Genomic DNA, 27,670 nt, shown 5'->3' with positions numbered 1-27,670 from the left:
TGATATATCAACCTATAGAAGTTCTGTTTGCCATATTCAGTTTTTGAGTTAAGTACGCTCTGTATTACCTTTATGAATCCATCTCTTCCTTGTCCTTCTAATTCATTTGTAATACCTGCTTGATCTGTTGTTAGATAAAAAAGACATCTTGCTTTTCAGATCTCTTTGTTAGGTGTTTCTCAGCATTTCAGCACTCTTCCATTAGTCACTGGCTCTCTTGCTACTTGCATCAATAGAAGGGAATATGGAACCTCTCTGTCTTCCATTTCTTTTCCTACGTGAGAGGTCTAGTGTAGAAGATCTAAACCAAGCCTCTTTCAAAGCCGAAATAAAATGACTGTAGAAACTGTCAAGCCCTTCCTCCACAGTGGTTCCTATGCACAGAAGTAAAAGCATTACAAAGTTGTTCTAGTTGTAACAATAAATTACTTCCTTGTGTGAAGAGGTGTTCCTACCATGTTGTTCCTAAAATCTGAAAAATCACTGTTTAACATGACTTTTGAAAATGCAGACTTTCTATTTTGCTCCTTTTATGGGACCTTGGGATTTTGCCATTCCTTTATACTATTTGTCACCTGAATTGTTGAAGTCAAGTCAAATGCCAAATGAAAATAACTGTTGAAATGAATACTTGTAATAAATACACACATGTATGTGTGGATATGTGTTTATATTGTGTTTACGGATGCATGTAATTTTCAAGGAGCCTATATACCTAAAACTGCAAAAATCATTGCATGAGCTGTTACTCAAATCCCTTTGCTGACATTTTTAACTTCTACTTCACATGTACTTCCAAATTGATCTTTGTGTATTTATTTCAGTTTGTCTTAATTTTATGTTTATAATGGATACACATTGATCTAAAAAAAATAAAAAAATAAATCTGAAAGCCTTTGCATTGGTATGGCATGTCTCCTCAGCCAGCTAAAGCTGCATCTCAGTTTAATTACACTAAGCCCGTGTTAGAATTGTAGTGGAATTTAGGCAGCTGTCATTCTATTCAGTGCTTGTAGGGGAAGCTGATTTGGGATTCACTTCAGACCACTAACAGGGATTAGAAACTTTAGCTGCCTAATCTCCACTAAAATTATATCCTTGTTTAATCAAAGTAGTCTTAAAATAACATGTTCTGTTTCTGAGTCATGCCTTCAAGTGTCCATGCAGTTCTTGGTCATTCAATGCCCTGAGCTAGGTGGGTTCTCAGTAATGACATGCATAGTATGTGCATTTTTACTGGCTGGTGCTCTGCTTTCTTATGTGCATGTTCTTTTAATTCATCTGGCAAAGCTTTAATTTACTAAAACAGAAACAGACATAGATACAGGCAATGCCACTTCCAGGAAGAAAAAAGTAGACAAAACAAGGAAGGGAGCGAGGATGGGAAGTATCAAAATAACTTTACTAATTGACTTCTGTGTTTGCCTCTCTTAAAGCATGTCTCTTTTGAGTCAGCAACCTTTCCTTTCATTGGTACTTACTTGCCTTAAGGGACAGGATGAGCAGCGGGAAGGGCTTCTAACATCACTGCAGAATCAAGTTAATCAGGTAAAACAAGTACATAACCATGAGCACCCTTTGTTAGATGTTTTATGTGTCATCAGTTTTATGTGTATACGATGGTGTAAAACCAGTAAAATTACAGTGCGATGGTATGCCAAAAGGCACAGTCCGAGGAAGGAAGAATGGGGAGGTGTTTGTTCCTTTTTGAGAGTGAATACATCTTTTTTTCTAAAATTGCTACAGAGAAGTAAAATGAACTTGAGTCTGATTTCAGTTCTTTCCAGGAAAAACAATATAAGATGTTTGTCCTGAGAGGAACAGTCTTCTCAATCTCTACCTTGATCATAAAAAGTTTTTAGAAGTTCGAAACTTTCTTCTTTAGGAAAATCCTTCATCTTCTCCAGTTGGTACAGATTAAGAGTTTTTCATATTTTAGAAAACAGTATTGCTAATCCCAAGCTGGCCCATTGCCTACAGCTCTTCCTTTGGATCACTTGTGCTTACTCACAACCTCTGCTGATTCTGCTCTAGACTTCCTGCTCCCATCTGGTTCATGCTCTAGCCTACAATAGCTCCTTAAGACTGTCTTTAAAATGAATGCATACAGTGCCCAGTGTAGTGGGTGCATGTTTCCTTTTTTCTGTCTTTAGTTTCTGTGAATTACTGTGACTGAAAATTCATACCTGTAGGGCCATTATTTTCTCATATTGCCTCTCAGCTCAGGTTCAGGCTATGACATAGGTCCACATCCTAGTTAAATTCATTCCTTTGATGTTTTTTCCCCCTGGTGTTACTGGCACTTGGGCTTTCCTTTTGCTGTATGGGTTCTCCCCTGAAATGCAGCTGGTCCACGTTCCCTAAGGTTCTGGTCATTTCTCATCCAGAGATCCCACCGGATCCTGTTGGGAAGCTGCATCCAGTGCAAGAGATCTATTTACTTACCCGTGGTGAACAGTTAAATAGAGTGTTTGAAACAATATTTTTAATAAATGCATAACGAAGCTGCTTATTTTCTTTTTGCTACAACAGGAAGATCTAGTCACACAATGGATAGCAGATTATCAGCTCTTTACAAATTAACTTTTTTCCCCCACTAGTTTGCTTAATCTGCTCTAAGCCTTAAACAGGCATGAGGATAAAAAGGTTAATAATATTTTACGATTCCTTATAGATAATGGTCACAAATACTTAAACTTCAAAGGGAGAACATTCCTTTACAGGAAGAAAACAACCTTAATCAAATGCTTTTTCTTAGATCCTTAGTAACTGGAGGGAAGAACGGTACCAGGATGATGTTAAAGCTAGGCAAATGATGCATGAAGCCCTACAACTTCGTCTTAACTTGGTAAGAAAAATGTATGTGGTTATCCTGATGTCATAAAAAGATGTAGCAGCTACTCTGGAGTAGGTGGTAAGGAGCAAGAAGCACTGTGTCAGGGCACTGCAGGGGCCAGGGCTCCCTGAGAGCTGGCAGCTCCCAGCCCTGAGCATCAGGCACCTCCACTGGGTTGGGGACGGGCTGAGGCCACGCCAGGACGTCAGCCCTCGGGGGGGCTGAGGATCAGGCCCAGTGAGGGGAGCCAGGGTCAGACACAGCCCTAGCATTGTCAGGCAGGGCCATGGGGACAGGCTGAGGCTCCTGACCTGGGGCTCCTGGGCCAAGGGTGGGGGTGGGGGTAGCGCTAGGTAGGGCTGGCCAGGGACAGCAAGGGCTGTTAGTGCCCCCTCTGCCCTGACACAAGGGCTTCATTGGTGTTTGTCTCTTCTCTTCCTGTCTCTCTTGTTTCAGCTGATGCCTCCTGGCCATAACGTTTGGACATTGTTCATAAAAAATGAATAGGAAGGACAGCCTATACCTTATTCATGCCTTATTTTTGTGCTGCTTTCTTCCTTTCAGTGTCCCTGGAACTTCAGAAATGTATCATCTTTTTGTGGACATTCAAAGCCGTTGTCCACTGATGGTTTATTCCCATGTTACAAGCAGTGATTTTATGGAATTAGGCAGTCAATATAGTTGAGACTCTCAGAGCTCTGGGGGAACGTAACATTTGGCTATTTAACTCAGTTGCTGCTACTTGGATACATGTATCAATAAACTTAGAAAGTTTCCGTTAAGTTCTCCAACATCCCACATCTCTTGAAACCTCTGTACCAGATGCCAGGGCCACCGTGACTCGTTTAGCACAGTGCAGTAGGTGTGTGGAGACTACATGTAAGGCCAAATGGGTGAGCACCAAGGTAGGAGTAACACTGCAGCGTTGTTGTTTTTCCATCTCTTTGGAAGATGTGGCTGTGCAACCAGAGGGATAACCACAGCCTTATACTGCCACTGGTTCAGGCCAAGGGGACTTGAGGCAGCTGTGACCAGCTTTGGGATTGCTGCGGCTGCACTTAAAGTAAAGCAGCTATCATCTGCCACTGAGTACCGTGGAGACATGCACTTTGTCATGGGTTGGGAGAACTCTTGATACGGGCAATATTTGGTTTATTATTAAAGCAGCAAGATTTTATCCTTTTGTAAACCATAAACCACTTACATAGTTCAAGGAGTAATCTTCTTAGATACAAACTCAGCAAGGTTTAGGAGCTAAAAGCAGGTACTGAGAATTGAAACAGTCTCTGTATTTATTGAGCAAGACACAACCCTGAAATCAGCTTTAAGCATGGGGAAGAATTTTGTAAAGTGAAACAACTACAAGCACAAACAGTGAAGGGATTTAGAGTGACTATAAACGTGACAAAATAGAGAGATTCATTTTTGGGAAGTTGTGAAGTGGGAAACATCAGAAAGATGATTTGATGCAGATATTGGGTGCAGGGATGTGCAAAACAGCGGAGCTGACAGTAGCATCATGGTAGAGTAGGAAGACCCTAGGCTGCAGGGCAGCCGTAAGGAAAGAGCAGTGTCATTTTGACATAAGCTCTCTTAGGAATCCTGTTGTGTGGTAGGGAAGTGTTTTATCTTTTACAGGGTTGTCACTGTCTGAAGGCTTGAACTGTGCTTTCATTAGCTAGAAGTGTTGTACCTTTGAAATTTGGGGTTTGGACTCTATTCTGACCAGTTTGGTAATCAGGCTTGCAACCTGAGCAGGTATCTTGTATTATTGTAATTTGGTCCTTTGAAGAATGTGTTTTGGTAAAATGGCTCCTTCTTAAAGCCAGGGCATATTTTACAGTATCATACTATACTGGTAGAAATAGTGAAAAATTGTTCATGGGGTAAAATACATCATTTAGCAGTTTTCACTTTCAGTCAATGCTATGTTGTTCTTCAGATTTTTTTCTCTTTGCACTGGACATGATTGTCTAATTTTTGGGTGTGGGAGCAAAGTGATAACTATAAAGTTTTAATTCAACACGTTTTCAATTCTGAGAATTTTTTCACTGACTTCAGTTTGTTGCATCAAACATGAAAGTGAAGATATGAAACTGAAGGAGCAGCGTAATAATATTTTGCTTTCCTGTAGTTCCTTCTTAGGAGAAGCTTTTTGCTGGGAGCATGGGGTGGGGAGGAAAAGCTATTTAAAGTCAGCAGTTCAAGATGGCATTCAGCACGCAAGAACTCGTGGGACTGGATAGCAGTTTTATTCGTCAGTAATACATATGATAAGGGAAGCGTGCATCTGTGAGATATATGCAGAGCCTTGCTATCTGCTGTATTATTTTGCAGGTAGGTGGCATGTTTGATACTGTGCAGAGGAGTACCCAGTGGACCACAGACTGGGCACTTCTGCTCCTCCAGATAATCACTTCAGGAACTGTTGATATGCAGACCAACAAGTATGTCTGTGCTATGTAAACAAGCTAATTCATGTCCTTAGTGCTTTTAAGTTTAGATTGCATGTATGTTATTGTTAAATTTTTCTTACTATTATCCTACTACTGCTTGAGTGCAACTTACATGCTCAGTGCTGGTCTTGCTTGGCGAGCACCTCTATTTTGGAAAGCACTGGAGCCACTATTTACACTCTTCCTTAACAAGCACGTACCTGAGCGCTTTCCTAAGTCAGAGCCTGTAATTCCTAATGGCTATCTGTTAGCAGTTTGTGCTGTCTGTAGCTCTGAGCTGGGGTTTATAAGATTTGTGTGTGTGCCTTGACAGTCCACCTGCATATATACACTGGGGGTTACGCATGCAAACTGAGCTGTATGTGTAAAATGTGTATGTGTATAAAGAAAGCCCTGAAAAACCTGGCTTGTCTAAAGAACTGCATCTGTAGCCTTTGTCGTGAATATCTGTCCCTGGATCTCTTGGCAATCGGCAGTTCCTCAGGGTAATACTTGTCTTTACTCTCAGCGAGTTGTTCACGACCGTGCTCGATATGCTGGGTGTCCTCATCAATGGGACGCTTGCCTCAGACTTGTCAAATGCTTCCCAAGGAGGGCCTGAGGAAAACAAGAGGGCTTACATGAATTTAGTGAAAAAGTTAAAAGTAAGTGTTATGTCTTGTCATTTTCAGCATTTCTTTTGAATCGCATTCTGTGCTCATCTTTTAATCCTGTCATTTCTAGTGTCTGGGAAGGCCTCTTGGGGAAAGAGGAGAGACTGAAACAGCACTAGTGATAACAAGGAGAAAAAGAAGAAAATAAAAATACAGGAATGTGGGGGTGGGAAGACAGACTTCTAGTATTTTCTTTGTATTCAATTACATTTAGGGACCCTGCAAGACACTTAGTTGCTTTTATTCATGTTTGAGACACTAAATTTGTATTACATATTTTCTACGTTCTGTTTAAACAAGAGATGAAAAGATAACTTACATTCTTAAAAAAAGAAAATGAAAAAAACCCTTGCAAAGGCACTTGTTTAAATTTAGTAAAAGTACAAGGAAATGATTCATCCAGAAACTGGACATTTTCTAATAGTGAAAGCAGTACAATATTTATCTTCCCTTTTTCCCCCTTTCTGTTTGATTGATTGATGTATTTATTCTCTAGAAAGAGCTGGGAGACAAGCGGTCAGAAAGCATTGACAAGGTTCGCCAGCTACTCCCTTTGCCAAAGCAGACATGTGATATTATTACTTGTGAGCCAATGGGATCCTTGATCGACACCAAGGGGAACAAAATTGCAGGATTTGACTCCATTGATAAGAAACAGGCAAGAGTAAATGTTTGCTTTCATCTCAGTTTTTCCGTGATTTTTGAAGTGTAGGAAATACAAGCAAACAGATACAGCTTGTACAGTACATGCGTTTATATGCAGTATCATAAAAGCATTGTACTTCCTCTGTAATACAGCTTTCTAATGCACTCTCAGTCATTACTAAAGCTTCAGCCACAACAATGCAGTCTCTTTTAAACAGGTAGGCTTTCTATGAGCAATGATGCCAAAAGTGAAGAATGCTGGGCTTGTAGAATAATACCTTTAAAGTAGTTGCAAATGACAGACCATTTTTTGGTATCAAATGTATTTCTGTTCCAAATACTTCTGCACAGTTTTTGTTTGCATGATCCATGTGAAAATTCTCAGGCATAGTGTGAAACCTGGAGTGGGTTTAGAGAGAGGCACTCAGGGAGTTGTGAAACCCCAGCTGAACGGGTTTGAGCAGCCTAGTGTGACTTGGAGCATGCACCAGCATCACCACCCCTGCAGCAGCACTGACAGTGATTCCATCCTCCCCTCCCTGACAATTCACTGATACTTGCAGATAGTCTCAGAGCTTTAGATATACACGCATCTTTAGTGGAAACAGTTTTATGCCACTCATACAAATTCAAGAGTTTGGGTAACCTTTCACTTTCTGATTTGTTTAAAATTCAGTCATCATGTTTGCTGCATATCCTTCCTTGTTAAATCCGCAGAGTGCATGGTCAATTTGTAACTGCTAATGTGATGAGTTTTGACATAAGCTTGCTCAGTTTTGCAATATAAGGTCTTGACTGGAGCCAACTCCACAAAAGTTGCCAAAAAGGAAATTACGTTTGACTTGGGGTTGAACAGCAGAAGCTCTTAGAAAAGTATTTGCTTTTCAAGCAGAATCCTACATTTGAGAGCTCATTTAACCTGGGAACCTTTTCACCTGTTACTTGCTGGGAGGAAGATGGAGGGTGTGATCCTGCTTACAAAAGACAGGGGAAAAAAGGAGAAGGGGAAGTGTATTAGTTGTTTTGGATTTTTTTTGGAGTATGAAGGGATGCATAACTTTTTAAAGTGAATTTATTTAAAAGAGAAGGATAGAGCTTAGGATAGAGCTTTTTATTCTGCAGACTAGGTAGGCATTTTTTTGTGATATACTGCTTAGGCTTATCTCCCCTTATTTGAATATGTAAACTTTTAGCAAGCGTATTCTCAGATTAGCAATTTTTAATAGATGTTTGACTTTTCCTCCAAAATACGATAGATGGAACTTGGGATTTTTAGCACAGCTGTAAGCAAATGGTACTATAAAAATATAATTGCTTTTATCTAGTGGCAGCCTTGGACAGAGGTTTAAAATCCCACCAGTATGCATTTGGTACATTTTGTGGAGGGGAAAAAATCCTTAATGGATTTTTCTGACTCAAATAATGATGTACAAAAGCAAGTAGTCTGCTCTAGTGTTCAATTTTCTTAAAATACTAACTTCATTTTTATTCTGAAACAGGGTCTTCAGGTTTCAACAAAACAAAAGGTGTCCCCTTGGGATTTATTTGAAGGTCACAAAAATCCTGCTCCTCTCTCCTGGGCATGGTTTGGTACAGTTCGTGTCGACAGGAAAGTGATAAAGTATGAGGAGCAGCAGCATCTCCTCCTGTACCACACGCACACCAAACCCAAGCCACGGAGTTACTACCTCGAGCCCTTGCCCCTTCCTCCAGAGGAGGAGGAGGAAGAGCCCACCACACCTGTCTCTCAGGAACCAGAAAGAAAGTCAGGAGAGCTCTCAGATCAGGGAAAACTTGCCACGGATGATGAGAAGAAGACAAAGGGCAGAAAGCGAAAGTCAAAGTCAAGCTCAAGGGCTGATGTAAGTAGTTGGTGCCCCATACAAAACTTGAAATACCTCGCCGAAGCATCTGGTGTTGCATGGTGCTGTCTTAGCTACCTTCAGAAATTGTTCTGCACCTGGAGGACCGGGTCCTAATAAAGGGAGTGAATGGAGATGGTCAGAAGGAGGGTGGATTTCTATCAAACAGAGCTCAGTGTAGAGGAATGTACTGTCCTTAGGACCTTATGTGCTATGTAAAATATGCTAGACTGGATCTTACTAAATATGATTTGGGTTCCATATATGCTCTCTCGTTTGGTGTAAAGTACAGCTGTTATTGTTTGTATCAATTTCTAAAACTCCTCCTGTTCGAATTATGTTGAGAGCAAACGTGCTGGTTCAAACCCAGGTCCCATTCAAATGGAAACCAATTTGAAAGAAGCTCTTTCACGTAGATAAACTGTTTTACTGTGCAGTTTGTTCTGGTTTCTGAGACACTTTCTCTTTTGGTTTTAATGGTTTTTGAGGTGTAGGTTCCTAAGCTGAAGAATGACATAGAGCACGGGTTTGAAAAACATGCCTGGCACCACCCAAATAATAATGTACGTTTCCAGTAGCAGCATTCTGTGCGATTACATCCTCTTCACACTGCTGCCAGTGTAGTCGTGCATGTTGTAGACATGATAGTATTCTGTTAGCATCCAGCTCTTTTGTCAATGTGTTGCCTTTTAAGTAGCTGTAATTTTAAGATCATTTTCTGGCCTTTTTGATGTTTCAGTTAAGTTCCTCCTGTTATTTATATACTGATACAGTAAGCTGTCCTTGTGCTATACCTAATTATAGCCTGCAGAAAATACTTGCTAATAAGGTAAAAATGGTTGGTGTGTCTATGAAGTTGTTAGTGTTAATTACCTGTGGGCAGCCTGAGACTTAATCTGTTTTTTACATCATTGCAAACGACAATGGGAACTGTCTCTGTCCTTTAATAATTTAGTAGGAAAATTGGCATTATTTATGAGTTAGTAAGGTATGAATGTCAGTAACATTCACTTTTACTGTGTATTTTAAGGAATATCCACAAAACAACTTATATAGAGTGCCTCCCACTTATTCACCAATTTCCTCTCAAATGATGCACCATCCTCAGTCTGCCTTGTGGGGTTACAACATCATGGGACAGCCGCAGCAGCCTGGCTTCTTTGTGCAGAACCAGCCCCTCCCACCAGGTATGTGTAAGCTTTGAATTCACAGACGTGGGGCTTTATTATTTGATGTATGATAAAAATTGACTTCTTATAACCACGTTTTGTTTCTAACTTTCTCCGAAGCAGGCTGTGTCTGCCGATGCCATTTATTTTATTCCTTAGTTAGCTGGTTTTTTTGAAGGGCTTTCTATTATCAGTTGTAGGTCTGTCTCTATTAAGCTATTAAACTTTTTTGGTTGATAAGCAAAAATGACCTACTGTGGTGATAGTATAAGAAAGCTGGTAGAAGTTCAATGAGGAGTGAAATACGAGGGATGATTAAAAGGAACAAATGACCTTTGGGTTATTTCTTCTTTGATTCATACCAAGAACCATGGTGGCTAATTTAACATCTGCCAGATGGAATAAATAAATCCATGGGCTCACTTGTTTTTCAGGATTTGTGATATGTACTTAATTATTTGTAGGCTTGTTTTGTTTCTTCCAGTTAATGCGTATACAATTTAACATAGGTATTTTACTTGCTCTAGGGTGCAGCAGTTTATGATGTTTTGAGAAATACTATTCTGTCCTTCTCAGATATTATGCAGGAGAAGTTTAGAAGTTTGGTTCCAGTTATAAACATAAAATATTTTTTCTGAAGCTCTAAATACAACTAGATCTGTATTTAAGTGCGTAAAAGTCTTCAGAAAATACCAGACAGTGGCTACAAAGTTAAGGAAATGCTGAGTTTAAAAAAATATGTGTAAGATTACTTTCATAAGTCTAACTTATAGATAGATACATGATTTTTATCAAATAGCATAGAGTGCATAAATTATTGCCATCTCATGATAAAATTGTCTTGACATCATAAGCCGTTCATATCATGCTTTTGATCTGATATGCAACTTTGGTTTTTCAGTAGTAGTCAAACGTTTTATGTGATGTAGAACGTGCAACAGCCCATAGCCTGTTTACTTTTTGTTCTCATTTGCAAGTGGTAGTCTTCAAAGTTATGTTGCCCATTTAATTTTTCAGACCAGTAGGTTTAATCCAGTTCACTGCCTTTACAGAGATAAGTTTATCATCGTTACTGTAGAGCTAATGAAATAGGAGCTGATGAATTAGCAGTGATCTGTACCAACAACGTTCTTACGAAAGGCAGAGAACGCATTTGTGTTTTGGGTGGTTTTTAGGTGGTTCCAGGCTGGATCCGACAGGCTCCTTTGTTCCAACTAATACGAAGCAAGCCCTGTCGAACATGCTGCAGCGGCGCTCTGGCACCATGATGCAGCCCCCCTCTATCCATGCAATCACACCTCAGCAGCAATTGCTCCAGATGAAACTCCTGCAGCAAGAGCAGCAGCAGCAGCGACTCCTCAGGCAGCAAGCACAGTCACGGTCTCTCCAACAGGTTTGTCCAAACCCCCACGTCTGAAGAGCAACACAGTGGTTTTGCCTTCCGTTGGGGCTGCTTGCCCTGCATAGGCTTATCGAGTGGAGAGCCAGCTGATATTTACAGTTGCAATAACTCCCCAAATATTGCTTAACCAGAGCCATCTGCTTTTAAACTTCATTTGCCCTTTGGTCTTTTAGCCCCTTCTATTTTTCCTGTGTTTCATAAAATGAGGTTTTGCTTCTGCTACTTGATGATATCTTGTTCCCTGTTGTGTCACAGAGGCTTTCATAGTGGAATTGCATGGTGATATGTACCACCAAGCTACAAGTAAGCAGCAGAGGCACAGCAATGCTCTTCACAATTAAAAATCCAGGAAGTCCAGCAGGAGCCATTTCCATACACATGTGCACACAGATGCCCATGTTCTCTAGAAATAGCTGGTATTTCTTCTCCTAACACTTTTGCAGAGTACAGCTGCTGTGTGCCAAACCGCACATGGCTATTGTGCAACACCCTTTGGAGCCTAAGCTAGTTTCAGAATATGGCTACAGACAGACTGCTTTTGAATTGATGGTGTAAGAACAGAAAATTGGGTTTTTGATCCCAGATAACCAGCAATATGTGTACAGTAGTTGGTGGTAAAACCAGTAACTTCCTACCTTTATTTTAAAGTCCTTCTGTACCCATTCTTACCCTCGCTGCAGTATATATTACATTGCCTTTATGCTATCTTGCCTTCAAACTCTGTCATGTGCCCTCTTTGCTCAAAATAGTCAAAATTTTCAGCAAGTATCCTCATAATTTCTCCCACGCTGTCTCTATTTTGTTAGAGCTCCCTCATTGTCCTTCTCATCTCTCTTTCAGTCTCTCTGCTACGATGGATGCAAAGCCCTCTGTAGTGCTTAAATTGCTGATGGGCTACAATAGTTTTATATGGGGCTGTTCATAATTGTGAAACTAGGGTTTCCCTGTATGTGTGCTGTCTTCTACCTTAAAAAAAAAAAAAAAAAAAAAAAAAAAAAAAAGCCCCCAAAAGCTCTGGATGTGTGTTTTATAATATCAGTGGTACAGTGGATATTTGATCCCTCATTGGTGTCCTGTAGGCACTACGAGGTACTAAGACATTAGTACTGGTACTAAGTAAGTACCAGTCTTACTAAGTAAGACATTAGGGTACGAGGTACCCTAAATGTTAGGGTACTGGGCTCTACAGTTAACCCTGTAGTATTTCTTACATTCGGCAGTATCTCACTATTTTAGTGTTAGGTCCAACTGGCTTTCAATTACTATGATAGAATACAGGCTTAGAGAAGAGGCTTGAATAAACAAATAATGATCACTACTTATGGCTAGGTGGATCAAAAAGCAATAATTGAAGATCTAAAATAACACATTATGCCCACATTTAAGAAATGCTGTTGTTTAGCACTGTCACGTTTAGAGGACAAAAGATGTTGCATTTCCCTTTTGGTTTCAAAGAGGGACAGTATCTGAGGTGTTAAGAACAACGGTTAACTTCTGCTCCAAAGTGCTGCATAGACAGGTTGTCAGGAAGGAGAATAAACTTATCATGAAGGCATGAATCCATGAATCCATGCCTAAATAAGATTAATAAGGTGTCTGTGATGAACTTTTTCATAAAATTTGGATCGAACTTTTACAATGTAAAAGCTGCACTAAAATTCAACAGGGTAGGTTCAGATGCGTATTTCAGCTAACGTACAACATGTGCTGGATGTTCATCAGTCAACGGTTCTGTATCAGCCATGTTTTTATTTCAGCAATAAGTCAGTGTAAGTTAAACTGATGTAAACCAAGTCAAACCAGAGCCACCTAAACCCAGCCTTTGTTTCCTAGTTACTTCCACACAGTGGCATGCACAGCCAGGTCCTTTGTGGTGTGCTGGGGCGTACCACAGATAGACACATTGTTTTCTGTCTGGTTCTAATATTTTGCCTTACTGGATGTTTGGAAGGATTCATTCAGCCTGATACTTGAAAACTTTCACTGTAATGAAATGAATGAACAATTCACCAGGCTGTCCTGTTCGCTTTCCTTGTTTAAGCATGTGCTGGCAATGCTGACACCAGAGAAACACCTCCGAGGATTTAGAGTAGGAAATGCTATGGCAGTGTACAAGCCTTGAAGGTAGAATTTGAAAATTTAGGAACAAGATGATTTGTAAGAATTGCTGCTGTGTGGTGTATGTTGTTAGTTAGAGCTTAAATAAGGAAGATTTCTTCTTTGGTTTTTATGTTTCTGCAGCTGCAGAATGAAATTATCTACTCAGCTTGAAATCACTGGCACTGGTGTGGACTGTTCTGTAAAATCAGTCCAGGAGGACTCTGCTCTTTAGTGCTGTGCCGTACATGCTGTGCTCTTGAAAACGAATAGCTATGGTGCAATGTCTGTAAGAACTATGACCTGTTAAAAAAATGTTGAGTATTATGTATAGAATTAATAGGCTCCTGTGGATGGTAATGAGTCCTTTCCACGTTTAGAGTTTCTGTTCATAAATTTCATAAAAGTATTGAGGTTCATTAGCATAACACCCCCCCCAAAAGGACCTTGTTAGCATTCCTTAACACCAGCATTCTTTGAGTACATACAGGTGAGCTCTGTAAAGGTTCTGTACTGCTCCACTAGCAATCCAAGCCTAATCGTCTATATTCTTTGTACTGTTTGCTATTTTCTCGCCTGTCCTTTTCCTTTAGGATGTCTGTAGCACTGCTGTATCCCTTCAGGATGGCTTTGACAACATAATGGTAACCACTCTGAGACCGTGAACTTCTCTTTATTTTTTTCTTTCGCACAAACATGCATTTTTTTCAAGACACAGGCTGCACACTTTGCTTTTGATGAGAATGATACGCTTTGGCACTCCTCTCACCTAGGTAGCGCAGTGGCTGCATGTGGGAAGGCTGTGAATACACTTGCACACAGAGAATATTTTTTTCTTACAAATATTTCCAATAACTGCATCACTGATTATTTTTTTTTCCTCTTCTGTTGTTTCTCGCTGTGAAAGATTAGAGTAGCTGCAAGATATGTCTGATGCCACGTGCATCTTAGCATGGCTGGCGCATTCCCATTCTGCCCTCATCTCCCTGCTGGTGGCTGGGTCTGCTCCTCTCTGCCGCTGTCCACTGTGGCAGCTTCTACCATGACATAAGGTGGGGTAGCGGTGCCTGCCATGTCAGATGAGCAGTAAGGGATGGACCACACGTCGTTTTTGGCCAGCACATGCCACCAGTGCTTTCCAGGCAGCACTTGGAGCCATTCCTGGCATGGGCCTGTTCCCGCTACAGTGAGACGCAGTTGTGCTGCTTAGCTCAGGCAGTGAGGGTCAGCTCCCCTGGCCCCACGTGAGCTGTAGTTTCCAAAATACTTCTTGTCCCACCTGAGCATGACAGTATACTGCCTGACAGTCTGTTCCTAAACTATGGCAGGATGTGTGGTTATTAGAATAACCATATTTTGTTACTTCCAAAACAAGTAACAGCTAACACTTACCTGTTAAATTATTAAGTTTCATAGAATTCAGTTGTTTCTGGAGAAAAACAATGATGGCGTGAAGTTTCATCCCTAATATCTATGTTGGAAAGCTTTCCAGATACTAATTAGAAAAGCTGTTTCAGAGTTAGTTTGCAGGACTTTCGTCCTGTCTTAGGGAAACTGCAATGTTGTTAAAAGCACTAATTGGAAAGACAAAGCAAAATGTGTTTTTAAAAAGGCTTTGTTGCTTACCCTGTTGTCCATATTTTATATATGTGCAATCATTCCTGTTATTACAGGTAGCACATCAGAACAGGGTATAGATCACCATATTTGCAGTTAATTAGGCGCACCTAGATATGCAGCAAGTATACAGTGAGGTCTCAAATCTGTCATCATTTTCTTATCTAAATAAGTGTTAGTGTTTCACTACCTACTTTCGAAGTCAGATTTGGTCAGATTTTGGTCAAAATCAGCCTACGGTGCCATGGCTGCTACAGTCGCCTTTGCCAGTCCCAGTACCACCTAGAAAAGAAAATTCCTTCCAAATACATTATGGTCACATACCTTAACAGGACAAAGCAGTGAGTTTTGCTTCAATTTAAGGTGCGAGTAGAACAAAGAGAACAGTGGTTATTACTGTAACATTGCCTCAGCATTCAATAAAAGTGTTTGGGTTTTTTCTCCTTTTTTGTTTTGTTTTGTTTGTTTGACATGCATGCACAGTTCTGGGTTGCAGCAATTGGCTTGCATGTTTAGTTAACTCTTTACTAAATTATGCCCAGAGGGAGAAGTCCCTTTGAATTTAGCAATATCTGCTGCTGCTGCTGCTCAGGAATGCAGAGCACTCTCTCACAACATGGGAGCTTGCTCGGTGGCCGTGTGCTGCTGTGGAATAAATTGATCTGTCCCCTACGTAATGAACAGCTTTTTGCTTCCATTTTGCATGTGGTTTTGTGTGTGGTGCTTGCCTGGCCTGGGCAGTGGTGCCTTCAGTACAGGTGTGCTGCTCTTGAGTCTGTCAGCTCCGCTGCTTTGTGTGTGCTTTAAATGGTGGGGAAAAGATCGGTGGACAAAACTCACCTGAGGCTCTCTGAGCACTGTGTATTGCTGGGATCATGCAGCTGCTTATTTAGTATTTTCTTACAGAATTAGGGCCTAATCCAATTTCCATTGATATAACTTTCACTGACTTTGGAGGGATGCTGTTTTCACTGCATGGGCACGAGTGGACAAATTTTGCTCTTGGGCACACCAGGTTAGCTGTCACTGAGAGAAACAAAAGGATAACACATGGAGCACCGCTCTACAGACCAGCTTCCACAGAACCCACAAGGTGGTTTGTATTACTGCGGGAAATAGCTGAAGGCACCAGTTTTTCTAGAAATCAGTCATGGTTTTACCAGATTTCACCTTTGGGTGACTTCAAGTTACATCTTTATCCTGTGGTTGGCGCCTTAGGAAAAAGTTTCAGAAGCAATTTGCTCAGAGAAATTATTGTTCTTTTTTTTGTTTTTCTTCTTTTGCCTGTGTTTAAAAAAAGAAAAATCTTAAGTACTTGAGTACCTTTCCCCTGTACTTGGCTGACATCTGTTTTATGTGCATCCCGTCCGCAAGATGTACATTCTGTTCAGCGTTTCAGTTTCTCACCTATCACGTTGTTTTGAGAGCTCCCCGTCTGATTTTGCAGATGTTTTTCTGGATAAATTTTGTCAGGACTGATATATGTTACTCTGCTCACACCTCCTGTACTCCCTAATTTGTTTTTCAGAATTTTCCATGAGATATTGGCTTGTTTTTAAAACAAACCTTTAGTGTAGCTTCTGCTTCCTTAGTGTAGCTTATTGTATCAGAGCTCCATTCTATCTTGTCTGCACCTTAGTGACCCCTTTAGCGGTGGTCCCTGAGGCTGGCACAGAGCCTAGCTAGGTCAGTCTGTTTGTTTGTTTGTTTGTTTTTAAAAGAAAGGATGGCATGAAAAATGAGTGTGTGACAACCCTGTGGCACCCTGTGGTAGCTTTGCCCTGATTTTGCATCTTGTCCTTGACCTCTTTTGTCTGTTCTCTACCCAAAGCACAGGGCGATTAATCCAGCCCCTGTCACAGCGGTTGATGTCTCTTGGGGCTGGATCGGTTGAAGCTGGAATGCTTTCTCTCTACTGTACTGCTTCCCTGAGTGATTCCCGTTCCCAATAGGTAGCTCTGCTTATTTCCCAGGTCTGTCGATGAGGATGCATGTATTTTTAAACCCAATCCAAAATAATAGCTGAAATTCAGGACTGCTGGTTGTGCTTACAGACTTGTTAACGCTTGGTACAGTTACCACTAAAGGGATGGGAGCAGATAAAGAAGGAGAGTTCCAATGGTGCTTCAGTATTTTATCCCATGTGAGATTTTCTTTTCCACTGGGTAGCCCTGATTGTAATGTTGTTGCTTGCAGTGTGTTATCAAAGTCACTTTTAGCCTTAAATTATAATACATCTCTGTAAGGATATCCTGATCAAAATGGCAAAGGCTTTGTTGGAGGACTTGGATTTTTTGTTTGGTTCTGTGGTGAACTGGGCAGCTACAGGGAAGGAGCATCACTGCTTCCAGCTCATGTCTGCCACTGAACTTTTTTGAGTAGAATGGTTTTCAAAATGATCAAGTGCAACTGTGCAGCATCACAATCGTACAGAAAATACACAGACTTGATTGTATCCTTGGCAAATTCTCATTCACCAGTTTTTTACAACCTCGGTACTGAAATTAAGTCTAACATTTTATTTTTCCCCTCTTTTCTGGTGCTTCAAAGCATACTAATGTAGTTATAATTGAAATCTTTAAATGCCATTAATTGCACATAAATATTGAGGCAATTTGAAATGAACCAACTAGGCAGTCTGCTGATCACAAATACGGACTGTGTTTCCAAGCTGTACTGGTTGGGAGCTGGAGATGCTTGTGTTACACATTTATCATACTATTATTTTGTATGTCATCATAAAATTTGCTAATCAGCATTTTGTCTGCTTCATCTGGGGGAAAGCTAGTAATCAGGTAGCTTGAGAAAGATATCAACTGTGTATTTGTACTAGAGACTGTCATTCACTCTAAGCTTCCTGTATAATTTAATATACTGTCTTCAAGACAGCTAGAATATTTTCTTTCTCTAATCCTTTGCAAAGCCCCATTTTAAAGGGTGTCTGCAAGACCTCTGTTCAGTAAACGGCTGTTTCTTCACTGCTGCAGTGTTACAGTACTGTCAGAAATCAAACAAAAGTCAATTCTTCCATCTCCCTATGTGTAAATACAGTTCAGCAGTTTGGCACTGAGCAACAGTGCTGTCTTGAAGGAAATGGTCAAGTCTCTCCATGACTCTTTAGGACACAACTTGGTGGGGTTTGTGTCCAGAACTGGACTTGTTCGGGGTGTGGAGGCCGTATCTGATGGGTGATGTGTCTTTCAGGGTCAGCCAATCGACCAAGCTGCTATTTTCACTCCACAAGTTCGACCCCCGTCTCAGCTTCCACAGTACCCAGGGTTGCAGCAAGCACAGGTACTGGTACTGCACTACTCCCATGGAGTGTCTGCATAAAAATGCTTTTAAACAGAGCTCCTTTACTTCCCAGCCTGCTTTTCTGTGCTTGGGACATGCCTCGTGCATGTGGCCTAGGATAATGGTGAGGCCTCCTTCTAGGATGCTTGCAGTCTCTGCACGCTGTAGCTTGTAAACGTTTTTAACGTGGTCACTTCCCAGTTTTTCCTAATGTTGTTGCTGGTAAAGGCAAGTGTACTTCAGCGTTAAGCCTGAAATTTGGCGAATTTTTGGGGAGATAGTGATACCAGTAACTATTATGTCATGGTCATTCTGGTACTTCGGATTTTGGGGGGGAAAACAAAGAAAAGGAGAGAGCTGGAGCTGTGGAGCAGAGCCCCGCTCTTGCTCAGTGCCTCTCAGGGAAGGGTGGCATGGTGCAAGTTCCACCCTGCTGCGTGTGACCACGTTGCAGCTGCCTGAACCCGCAAACAGAAGTGGGGTACAACCAGAGCGGGTGACTCACAGGTCGGTGCATGGGTACAGCACTGCGTCTCACTGACTTGCCTCCAGTTGTCCAGGCTTTGGCTCTTTGATAAAGGACATCTCTTTCTTTTATAGTTAAGCTAATTTAAATACGGGCACAATGAAGTTACTCTTCTGTTTTCCGTGCAGAGCATGCCTCATGGATACACGATGTACAGCACTCAGATGCCTCTGCAGCAGCAGCAGCCTGGTGGTGTAGTGCTTTCCCCCAGCTACAACCCCCGAGCATACACAGCAGCTCATTCCAGCCCCACGCTGATGGAGAGGCTGCGGCAGATGCAACAGCAGCCCAGCGGATATATTCAACAGCAGGCCACTGCGTACATCCAGCCTTTGACAGGCACTCAGCGGTGAGCTTCTGCAGTTCTCATAGCTGGTAACATTGCAGTATTTTAATGGCAACTTTGTTTAGAGATCTAAAGCTTTATTTAAAATAAAGTGTATTAATCAAAATGAGGTTAATGTTGGGTCTAATTAGCAATAAATATGCCTTTCTCTCCAATTTCCCCCTGTTTTTTCCCTCATTTAATTTTTGTGTTAAGTTGGTCTTGGTGCACGTTCTAGCCCAGTTGTCCTGTGTGTTTGTAGAACATAAAAATTCATGTAAAGACAGCTGTTGGATCCTATTTCACTACACACACAGATACGGTATCCATATTATGCAAACACGTGTGTGGTATTAAACAATAAATATTCCCGGTTTACCAAAGAGTCTGTAGTCAAGAAAACACAACACCAACGTCGTAGTTTAACTAGCAATAGACAAATTAATTTTGCTTAAGCCTGAATAGACTAAATTGACTTCACTTCGGAAGTACAGCTGAGTTGCAGTGCCTATGAGAAACAGGAAAAATTCATTGGTAAAGAAATGCAATGAAACAGAAGGCAGATGAAGCAGGAAAGAAATCTGTAAAAGGGAGTGTTACCGAGTAAGCAGAGTGGAAAGCTGGAGTTTCCAATTACTGTCTTGAATCAGATTATTTTTTTTTTCTAACAGGCTAGCATAGTCCAACTAACAGTCCAACTCTGCTCTTAACTGAATCAGAAATTTTGCCACTTTTAATTTCCACTTCAAGTAGACATGTTCAGTAGAGAGATTCCCCCAAAACAGGCTTAAATTAAAAGGGGGGGGGAACAGTCAGAATTTGCAAGGTCTGCCTCTGTACACACTGTCCAGCAGTAGCTGTGATGGAGTATCTGCACAGCACAGCGCTCTTCCCGTGTGCGGGTCACAGATTCATTGAAACAGCAGAGAGTACATAGATGTCAGTCATCACAAGGTGGTCTGGCCTGTCAGCAGAGCTTCAGTCCTGTCTCGCTGATCCCATGTAATTTATCCTGGAGTACCCCGATGAGCTCTGTTACCAAGTAGAGATACTCTTCTTTCTCTGCTTCAGCTCTAATTTGATCCCCAAACCGAAATCTCCTCTAGATGCTAAGTTCAGGTGTACTTAAACGACTTGCTCATCAATTGCTTGTTGTAAGCAGAATATGAAAGTGTCGTGTATGTAGCTATGCAATTCCTTCTCAACTCTTGTTATTTTTAATGAAATCAGTGTTTCTGGAATTGTGAACGTTACCATATATTCTGCAGCAATCACTGGTTCCTTAACTTCTTTTAAATTCTTGCAAGCCTGGCTATGTTAAGAATGTGCTCAATTTTGGGTATGTTTGCACCTCTTCAAAAAGTTTGGCCTTGACTTGGTTGACAGCCTTGTACGAAAACCTACAGGATGCCTTGCGTTAGGAATAAAGCTGCTAACCTGAATTGCCTTGTCTTTACTGAGTTTTAAACAGCTAATCTAAATTACGAGCTAGCTAATGTTTTCCTCATGTATATCTTTCTGCTTTGTCAATGTTAATTACTCCCACAACATCCTAAGAAAGTGTTTCTTACTTGGTGTGCTTTTTCAGTATTTTAGGAAGTAAAAAGTCTTTATAATCAGTTTTAAATTCATGGTAGTGTAACTATGAGGTGTTTTGGTTGGGAAAATGTTTTAGCTCTTATGTGGAATTCTTGCTTGAAATGTAGAAACTCATCACTCTTCCTAATAAAGCGAGAATTGAATGCGTGGATCTGTTCCTCTTGTTTAGAGGAATGTGTTATTACCTACATCAGTTACTGGGCAATAGTATGGTACAGCTTCTATTATGGAATATTGAAGTGTAAGCTGTATATAAGCTGTTATTTTTTTTTCCCCAATCAGATTGAGCCATCAGCCTTTGCAGCCAAATTCACTGGTTGGAGGGGGACTGGACAGTGCATCGACCGCAGGTCCTCATCCGACCCTGAACTCAGTACAGCTGCCTCCAGAGCCAATGAGACAGAGACAGCAGCAGATGCGACAGCAGAGACTCTTCCAGGTGAGGGTCACAGCTGCACTAGAAGCCAGGGATATTTCAGTGCAGGAAGGGAGTGTAAACATCACTGTATCAGGTGATGGCGTTACGCGCTCGCTTGCCTGTGTATTCAAGTCTAAAGCAGCAGAGCCTGGTGCTATAAACCTGAACTGCTTTTACTCAAGTGCAATAATTCATTGTTTACATTTGGGATTTCCAAAAGAGAGCTCTGGACATATATGTAAAATTCAGTACTTTCAATTTTCAAGACTGTAGAATGCCTCTGGAGAAGGTAAATTTGTGAATGGCCTAGCTGAATGTGCTGAGACAAAAGCAGTGGTTGTGCTCTCCCCTGTCTGGCCTTATAATATATACTGGAATTAAATCGAAGGGCTTGCTTCCTGTCTGGCCTATTTCCTATATTCTGATTTGATGATATATTTTTAATTTGGAGGTAAGTATCAGTTTATCAGCTAAATATGTAGGGCTTGGCACAGGGGAAGTAAATTACATTAAAAATCCTTCCCATGTCCCTTTGATGGTTGGAGTTATTTTCATGTTTTCATTTTAATGCAATAGCTATCTGTGCCGGTTCTTGTCGAACGACGATGTATTTTATCTAAATATTTTGATGTTGTAGTAAACTAAATATACCAGCTTTTGAGTATTTTTTTGTCTTTAATAGACAAAAAAAATACTCAAAAGCTGGTATATTTAGTTGTCAGCCTTGGTGTGGCTGACGATGAAAGTGGAAAGCTGTGAGGCTAATTTCCCAAATGGGGCCTTCAGTAACCAATGCTGTAAGCGAGCCCAGATCCTGTGCTGGGCATCAGTCATGAGAAGCCATATTGCTTGGCTCGTAGTCGTTCCCTGAGGCAGTGTGCGTGTCGTGTCACTTGGTTCAATGCCCATCTTCTTTCAGTTGCAGCAGCAGCAGCAGGGGCAGCAGCAGGCGCTTGGTCTCCAGCCCGTGCAACCGCAGCAGCCTTTGGTAAGCAGAGGCAACTGCCGGATATTTTGGGCAGGTGCGAGGGTAGTGACAGGGTGGGTTTTGTCACTTACGGAGATGGGCAGTGTGGCAGTCTGGGGAGAGGGTTTGTGTAAGCTTCCCCGCATCACCATCTGCCTGCCAGTGCTGACTCCGTGGTGCCTGCAGTGCCATACTACCTCCACCGCTCTGAATGCCGTACGACCGTGTGCCCAGTGCCGGTGGCGACATGCTCGTTTTGCCTGCATCCTGAGCTGGCCACAAGTTGTAGCTGTGATAACAGAGTGTATTAGCTGGGGCTCAACAGCCTGCTAGTGCATCCAGGTAGCTCCTGGCTGGCTCCAACCATGGGCAGAGGAAGAGTGTATCTGTCCACAGAAGACTGCGTAAATGTGTCCATCTTGCCAAAACGTGGCAAGAGGTGGGTTATGCATGCGCTGAGGTGTCCTTGGAGGTGACCTCGCCTGCTGACCTCTGATGGGGAGGCAAGTACAGTTTTGATCGCAGGCCTTGGCAAGGAGGGCTTATGCACTGCCCTGCTCAACCCCTGGCGCCTCTGCAGCAGCGTGTTTGAGTTCAAAGATGTTCCTTCTAGGACTGGAGTACACGCTGCCTCCTGCACTTTCATGGTTCATTCACCAATTTAGTCACAACTGATACCAAAGTTGGGCCAATGATGATGCGTTGTTTTGGCTGAAAAGAGATTTGTGTTTGTGTAGAAGTTCAAACACTTCATTTCAACACATCTTTTTGAAATTACACTTAGCAGTATTGATTTAAAACTAATGGTTAATATCCCAAACAATACAAATAACCACCCATAGCAGTTCTTTTGAGAATTACTTGGGGATATAGTTACAAAATGGGTACAGGTGCTTTTCTAATTCTGTACATCTCTTCTCCATCACCAGTAAAATAAGACTGCCCAGACTAACTGCCCTAAGTCTCTTTATGTGAATTCGAAGGGGGGAAAAAATCAGATGCTTTAAAGTCACCTCAGTCTTGCTCCTAGTGCAGCATAAATAAATGACTTTTGAAAATCTGATACAGAACCAAGTGCTGTAATCTCTTACAGCAGATCCCCCCCACTGAAAGTCAGGGATCTTTTTTCTGGGCATCTAAAGATGCCATTTAGTAGTCCCAAAGCAGCAAGCTAAGGTAAATTAACACCTTACTGCTGCAGGAATTAATTTTTCCTGTTTATGCTTGCTGTGCTATGCATTTTTATAAGTGATATCCTCATTAATATATCATAGTAATAATAAATAGCCCTTGCTAACTTTAAAAACTTGATGAGAAATCTGTAGTTGCTGCTGATACATATAAATTGGTGGCTTTTTCTGTCTTTGCAATATTTTGAAGTGAAAGCAGGATAACCTATACGATTGAGGCTACTTGTGGAACTAATTTTTGCTGTAACACTAAGAAAAGCGTTCACTTGAAAATGTAAGGTGCTGGTGGTTGGCATTTCTCCACCTTGCCGTACTTGTGCTGTGTTTGTGCATCCATGCTCCCTCCACTCCCTCTGGCGTCAGCTGCGGACGCTGGCAGCTCCACTGCTACCAAACTCCAGTCCCTGCCTTAAGTCATGTCACAAGTGACTGTTAGTGACTTCAGGCCTTTGATTTTTAGGTTGTACCGCTAACATGCTGGGGAAAAAATGGGTTTTATTGTTTGAAGATCCTTTTAAATTAAATTGTTAGTCATAAAACAGAGCTACATGAAGACAACTGTACAAACAAAATTGTTTGAGACATTCCTTTATGCTGAATTGCAGCCTTTTATAGCTTAATGTATGATTTCACCAAATCACTATCGCTACCAAGTAATTTTTATGGACACGCCCACTGAATTTACAATGTCATTATGCTTGTTTCCTGTGTCTGGGCAGTTTTTTCAGATATATTTAAGGTAGTTGAGGATAACTAGAAAAAGTTTGCTATAGAAAAGTGGAGAAAATACAGTAATGCTGAAATTGCTAGCTTCCAAATTTAAAAGCATTAATCAACGTGATCTGATAGAGAAACTCAGGCGGCTTGTAAGTGCAAGAGTAAGGATAAATGAAAGGTGTTTGTCTGATAGCTATTGAAAGATCATTTTCATCCATTTTTGAGTTTTTCTTAATAGTGTTTGTATCTTGAACAAACTGCGTGTAAAAGACTGTCACGGAGGCGGAGCACCTGCCTGGCTGCAGGCTCCTCTTCCAGCACTTAGCACAGCAGAAAGCTTTCTGTGTGTTGGTTTCATGTCCCCAAGAAACCCTGGTGTGGTTAATGCTTTTGACTAACGTCAGCATTTACTAAGGACTGTTAGCCAGAAGATTACACAATGTATTTTAAGTGAAGTATTTGGTTTCAGAAAGGGAAAAGATGCTGAAGTCTTGTAAAACACTGAAACTCTCTTCAGTAAGCAAAAGGTTTCACTGAAACAAAGCATGGGCGTTTTCTGTAGCGCCTATTAGAGTATTGAATAACTCCATTTTTATTCACCACATCAGGTTTTCAAACTGGTCAGGTGTAACCTTGTGCGGAAGCACAAAAAATCACTTAATTAGAGGCACATGCATTTTCAGCAAATCTAATGAGAAGGAAAGCTCCAGGACTTAGGAAACAGATCCAGAGAGCTTAGAGGCCCTGAGGATAAGACAGACAGTAAATGGTGAAGGTTTGGTTTGTGCTTGCTAGCATAGCGGTACCTCATTCATCATGATTTCCCTCCCAGGAGTAGGTAAGTATGATGGAGTTGTGCCATCAGCTCTCTGTCCTCAGGAGTCTGAGATAGCTCATGCACAGACGTTTTTCTTTCATACGGGTGACGCATTTTCCAAGGGAAGAAATGCTTCTTGTATACGCAGACCTTTGGCTCTAGAGGTACCCATCCCAATGGTACACACAGTCTGTGTCAGGTCTGTCTGCCATAATTCAGTAGCGTGGTGTGCAATATATTGAGTACTCTGACATACAGGTAGATGATCAATAGAAGTTGTTAATAGAGAATTACTTTCTTCTGAATGACAGCCAGAAGCGTGGAAAGCAAAGCGGTGCTTGTTCTCCTACCCATCCTTACTTGAAAAACAGACTTCATGGGTCAGATAGGTAGGGAATAATGCATGCGGTCAGGTAGACCGATTAAAGACTAAATTCTGCTTTGATGCAAGAATAAATAGGGTGCAAATTTGTGAAAGTCAATGCATATTGGGTCAGCTGTCCTGGCTATGCTCCCTCCTGGTTTCTTGTGTACCTCCTCACTTGTGGAGTATGGGAAGCTGAAAAGTCCTTGACTTAGTATAAACACTGCTTAGCAGTGTGTGTGTTATCACGTTATTCTCATGCTAAATCCAAAACACAGCACTGTACCAGCTACTGGGAAGAAAATTAACTCTATCCCAGCCGAAACCAGGACAACACCCAGGGTACTTTCAAAGTGGTTGAAGTCATGATTTAATTAATCAACAGCAGATTTCTTTGGAAGCTTTTTGTGTCTAATCCCATTGTGCTTAATGCCATGGACTGGAAGGGCCTTGTCTCAGTCCCTGTGGGCTTAGGGTAAGGATGAGAACGGTGATTATTTTGCTCAGTGGAGGAGTTGGCCCAGTTGGCTGGGCACTGATCTGTCTCCCATTCCACTGGAGCCAAGAACTGAGTGTGCAGCTACAACCCTGCAGCTGGTGTGCAGCGCAATGAACATCTGCTTTGTGCTCATCCTTCTTTTTATCTGAAGTGCCATTGCCCTGGGAAAAATATTTTTCGAGAAGCTTCTTTTGACTATTATGCTTCAGCCACATGTGTGTTAAAATGCTAAAAAGGCTGTTAATTTTGATTTGCAGTTTTGATTTGCCTTGTTTTTGAACAATGTAGACAGTAAAGCTGCTTAGAGTGACTTGCAGGATGAACACTGGCCTCTCCAGAGGTGGAAAAGACAGAGACTGACTCTGTCCCTTGTGTCTGTGATACTTGGTAACACAACTGGAAATGCGTGAGATTTCAGAGAATGAAGAGAACACATGTTCTGTGAGTTACAAGTGTGCTCCACGTGTCCTTACTGTGCTGTTAAAATCTGGTCAGGATCTGCTGTGGAGGCACGCCTGCCTGCCTGCCTTCTGCTGTCCCCTGTCAGCAGTTGACGGGGCAGCACAAGCTGAACACTTCTGCAGTTACCTGACGTGGCACTCGCACTGTGCGTATTTCTTTCATCTTTCATGTTTCTTTTGCAGTTTCCAAGGCAAGGCTTACAACAGACACAGCAGCAACAACAGACAGCAGCACTGGTCAGGCAGCTCCAGAAGCAGCTCTCTAGTAAGTGTGTGTGTGCATAGATGTACATAAATATATATGTATATTTGAATATGGAATTATCTTTCTGGAGGTGTTCTGCCTATTTAAATGCTGCCACATATACATGTAACTAATTTACCTACTGACAGCTGGTTACCCATCCCAGTAGTGGCGTGATACCAAAATTCTGGTGCTAGTGCATCCCACGGATTTCTGTTGGTCTCGAGAAGCCCGAGTCACTGGGCTGGTGGCCCAGTCACAATTTGCTGCGTTTTTTCTCCCATCACTTCTATAGTCCCACCGCAGGTGAAGTCCCCAAGGAAATTAGCACCCCTTGCGTGCATTAGATAGGTATATAGGGGAATGTATTGACCGTTGTTTGCTGCTGCTGCATGAAACACAGGTATTTTTCTGTATTTCTGTAGAGTACAGTCATAAGGCACAAACACTTCCCTTTGCTTTATCAACCAGGTAACCAGCCACAACAAGGAGTGAACCAGTACGGGCATCCTTCACACTTCTAAATCAGAGATGGAAGGGAGACGTCATGTTACGTTTGCACTGAAGAACAGAACATTCAAAATTCAATGCACTAGTTATTGCTAGAAAGCAAACTTTAGTTTTCTTCTCTTATTATTTCAATAATTATTTTTCGTGCTGCAGTTGATGTGAATATGTAACAAGGTGGGTTTTTTGGGTTCGGGGATTTTTTTGCATTTAACTAGATTTAAATGTATGGACTTGTGGGCCTATTTGAAGAATGTTATTGCAGATTTTATGAATTTGGTGCTTTTTAGGTCCTGTTACTTTTAAAGAGGACAAAGAATGCTGGATTTATTTATTTGTGGGAAACACTGTGTGTGTGTGTGTGTTTTTTGTTGATTTTTTTTTTTTTTTAAAGAACTGCACTGGACCAAACTACTGAACTGAAAGGCACTTCCGATTTTGGCATAAAAGTTAATTTGTTCATTAAAATGTTCACCTCTCTCTTTGTTGGTAGAACAAGCATCAATTTAAATTGTGTTTATTTGACTGTAATTTTCATATGCACTTTATAAAGTTCCTTGTTTAAAGTACCAATTTTCTCTTGCTCTCATTGTGGTAAGAAGGTGCTGAAGTGGGTTTATTGCTTGTATTAGAACTTCTTAAAGTTTATATTAAAAGCCACAATGTAATGTTAATAAACCTACCAGAAGTAGCAGTGTTTCATATTTGGTCTTTTTGATGTAAAGTTCACTGGTGATCAATTCTAAAGGAGTGCACGACATAGTAACAAGGATTGAACAGTCAGAACAGGTTTTGCTCTACTCACGTAGCGAAATCTCTAAGTCCTGGTAAAGCCTCACAGGAAACGAATCTCCGTGTCTCGCTTGATGCCTTCAGTAACAAATCTCGTACCAGCTTTCACAAAGTGAGGGTGGAAAAGCCACCAAAGTCCTTTCTGCGGTTTCAGTGCTGCCGTAGCTGACAGCTCTTTGTGCTGAAGTCACCCTAAATGAGTTATTCCTCTTA

General features: G+C 41.3%; 1 protein-coding gene across 4 annotated transcripts in view; it reads left to right on the top strand.

Annotated features, from left to right (window-relative positions):
• MED12L (mediator complex subunit 12L) overlaps positions 1–27,234 on the top strand; it is a 156,728-nt gene extending 129,494 nt beyond the window's left edge. For 2 of the 4 annotated variants that reach the window (XM_076341529.1, XM_076341528.1), the window contains exons 31-45: positions 1,437–1,548; positions 2,759–2,848; positions 5,174–5,283; positions 5,801–5,936; positions 6,442–6,603; positions 8,090–8,452; positions 9,483–9,639; positions 10,797–11,014; positions 13,714–13,764; positions 17,942–18,031; positions 18,686–18,906; positions 20,764–20,920; positions 21,819–21,887; positions 26,098–26,179; positions 26,630–27,234. In XM_076341529.1, the coding sequence (XP_076197644.1) occupies positions 1,437–1,548; positions 2,759–2,848; positions 5,174–5,283; positions 5,801–5,936; positions 6,442–6,603; positions 8,090–8,452; positions 9,483–9,639; positions 10,797–11,014; positions 13,714–13,764; positions 17,942–18,031; positions 18,686–18,906; positions 20,764–20,920; positions 21,819–21,887; positions 26,098–26,179; positions 26,630–26,682 (2,071 nt within the window). In that variant the 3' untranslated portion in view covers positions 26,683–27,234. The remainder of the gene's footprint in view (positions 1–1,436; positions 1,549–2,758; positions 2,849–5,173; positions 5,284–5,800; positions 5,937–6,441; positions 6,604–8,089; positions 8,453–9,482; positions 9,640–10,796; positions 11,015–13,713; positions 13,765–17,941; positions 18,032–18,685; positions 18,907–20,763; positions 20,921–21,818; positions 21,888–26,097; positions 26,180–26,629) is intronic. The other 2 variants (XM_076341530.1, XM_076341531.1) reach the window with 2 other exon arrangements.
• The last annotated feature ends 436 nt before the right edge of the window (positions 27,235–27,670 follow it).

The sequence above is a fragment of the Aptenodytes patagonicus genome, chromosome 6 (assembly GCF_965638725.1).
Source record: "Aptenodytes patagonicus chromosome 6, bAptPat1.pri.cur, whole genome shotgun sequence".
NCBI classification, from domain to species: Eukaryota; Metazoa; Chordata; class Aves; order Sphenisciformes; family Spheniscidae; genus Aptenodytes; species Aptenodytes patagonicus.
This window is presented reverse-complemented; position numbering and strand designations above follow the sequence as displayed.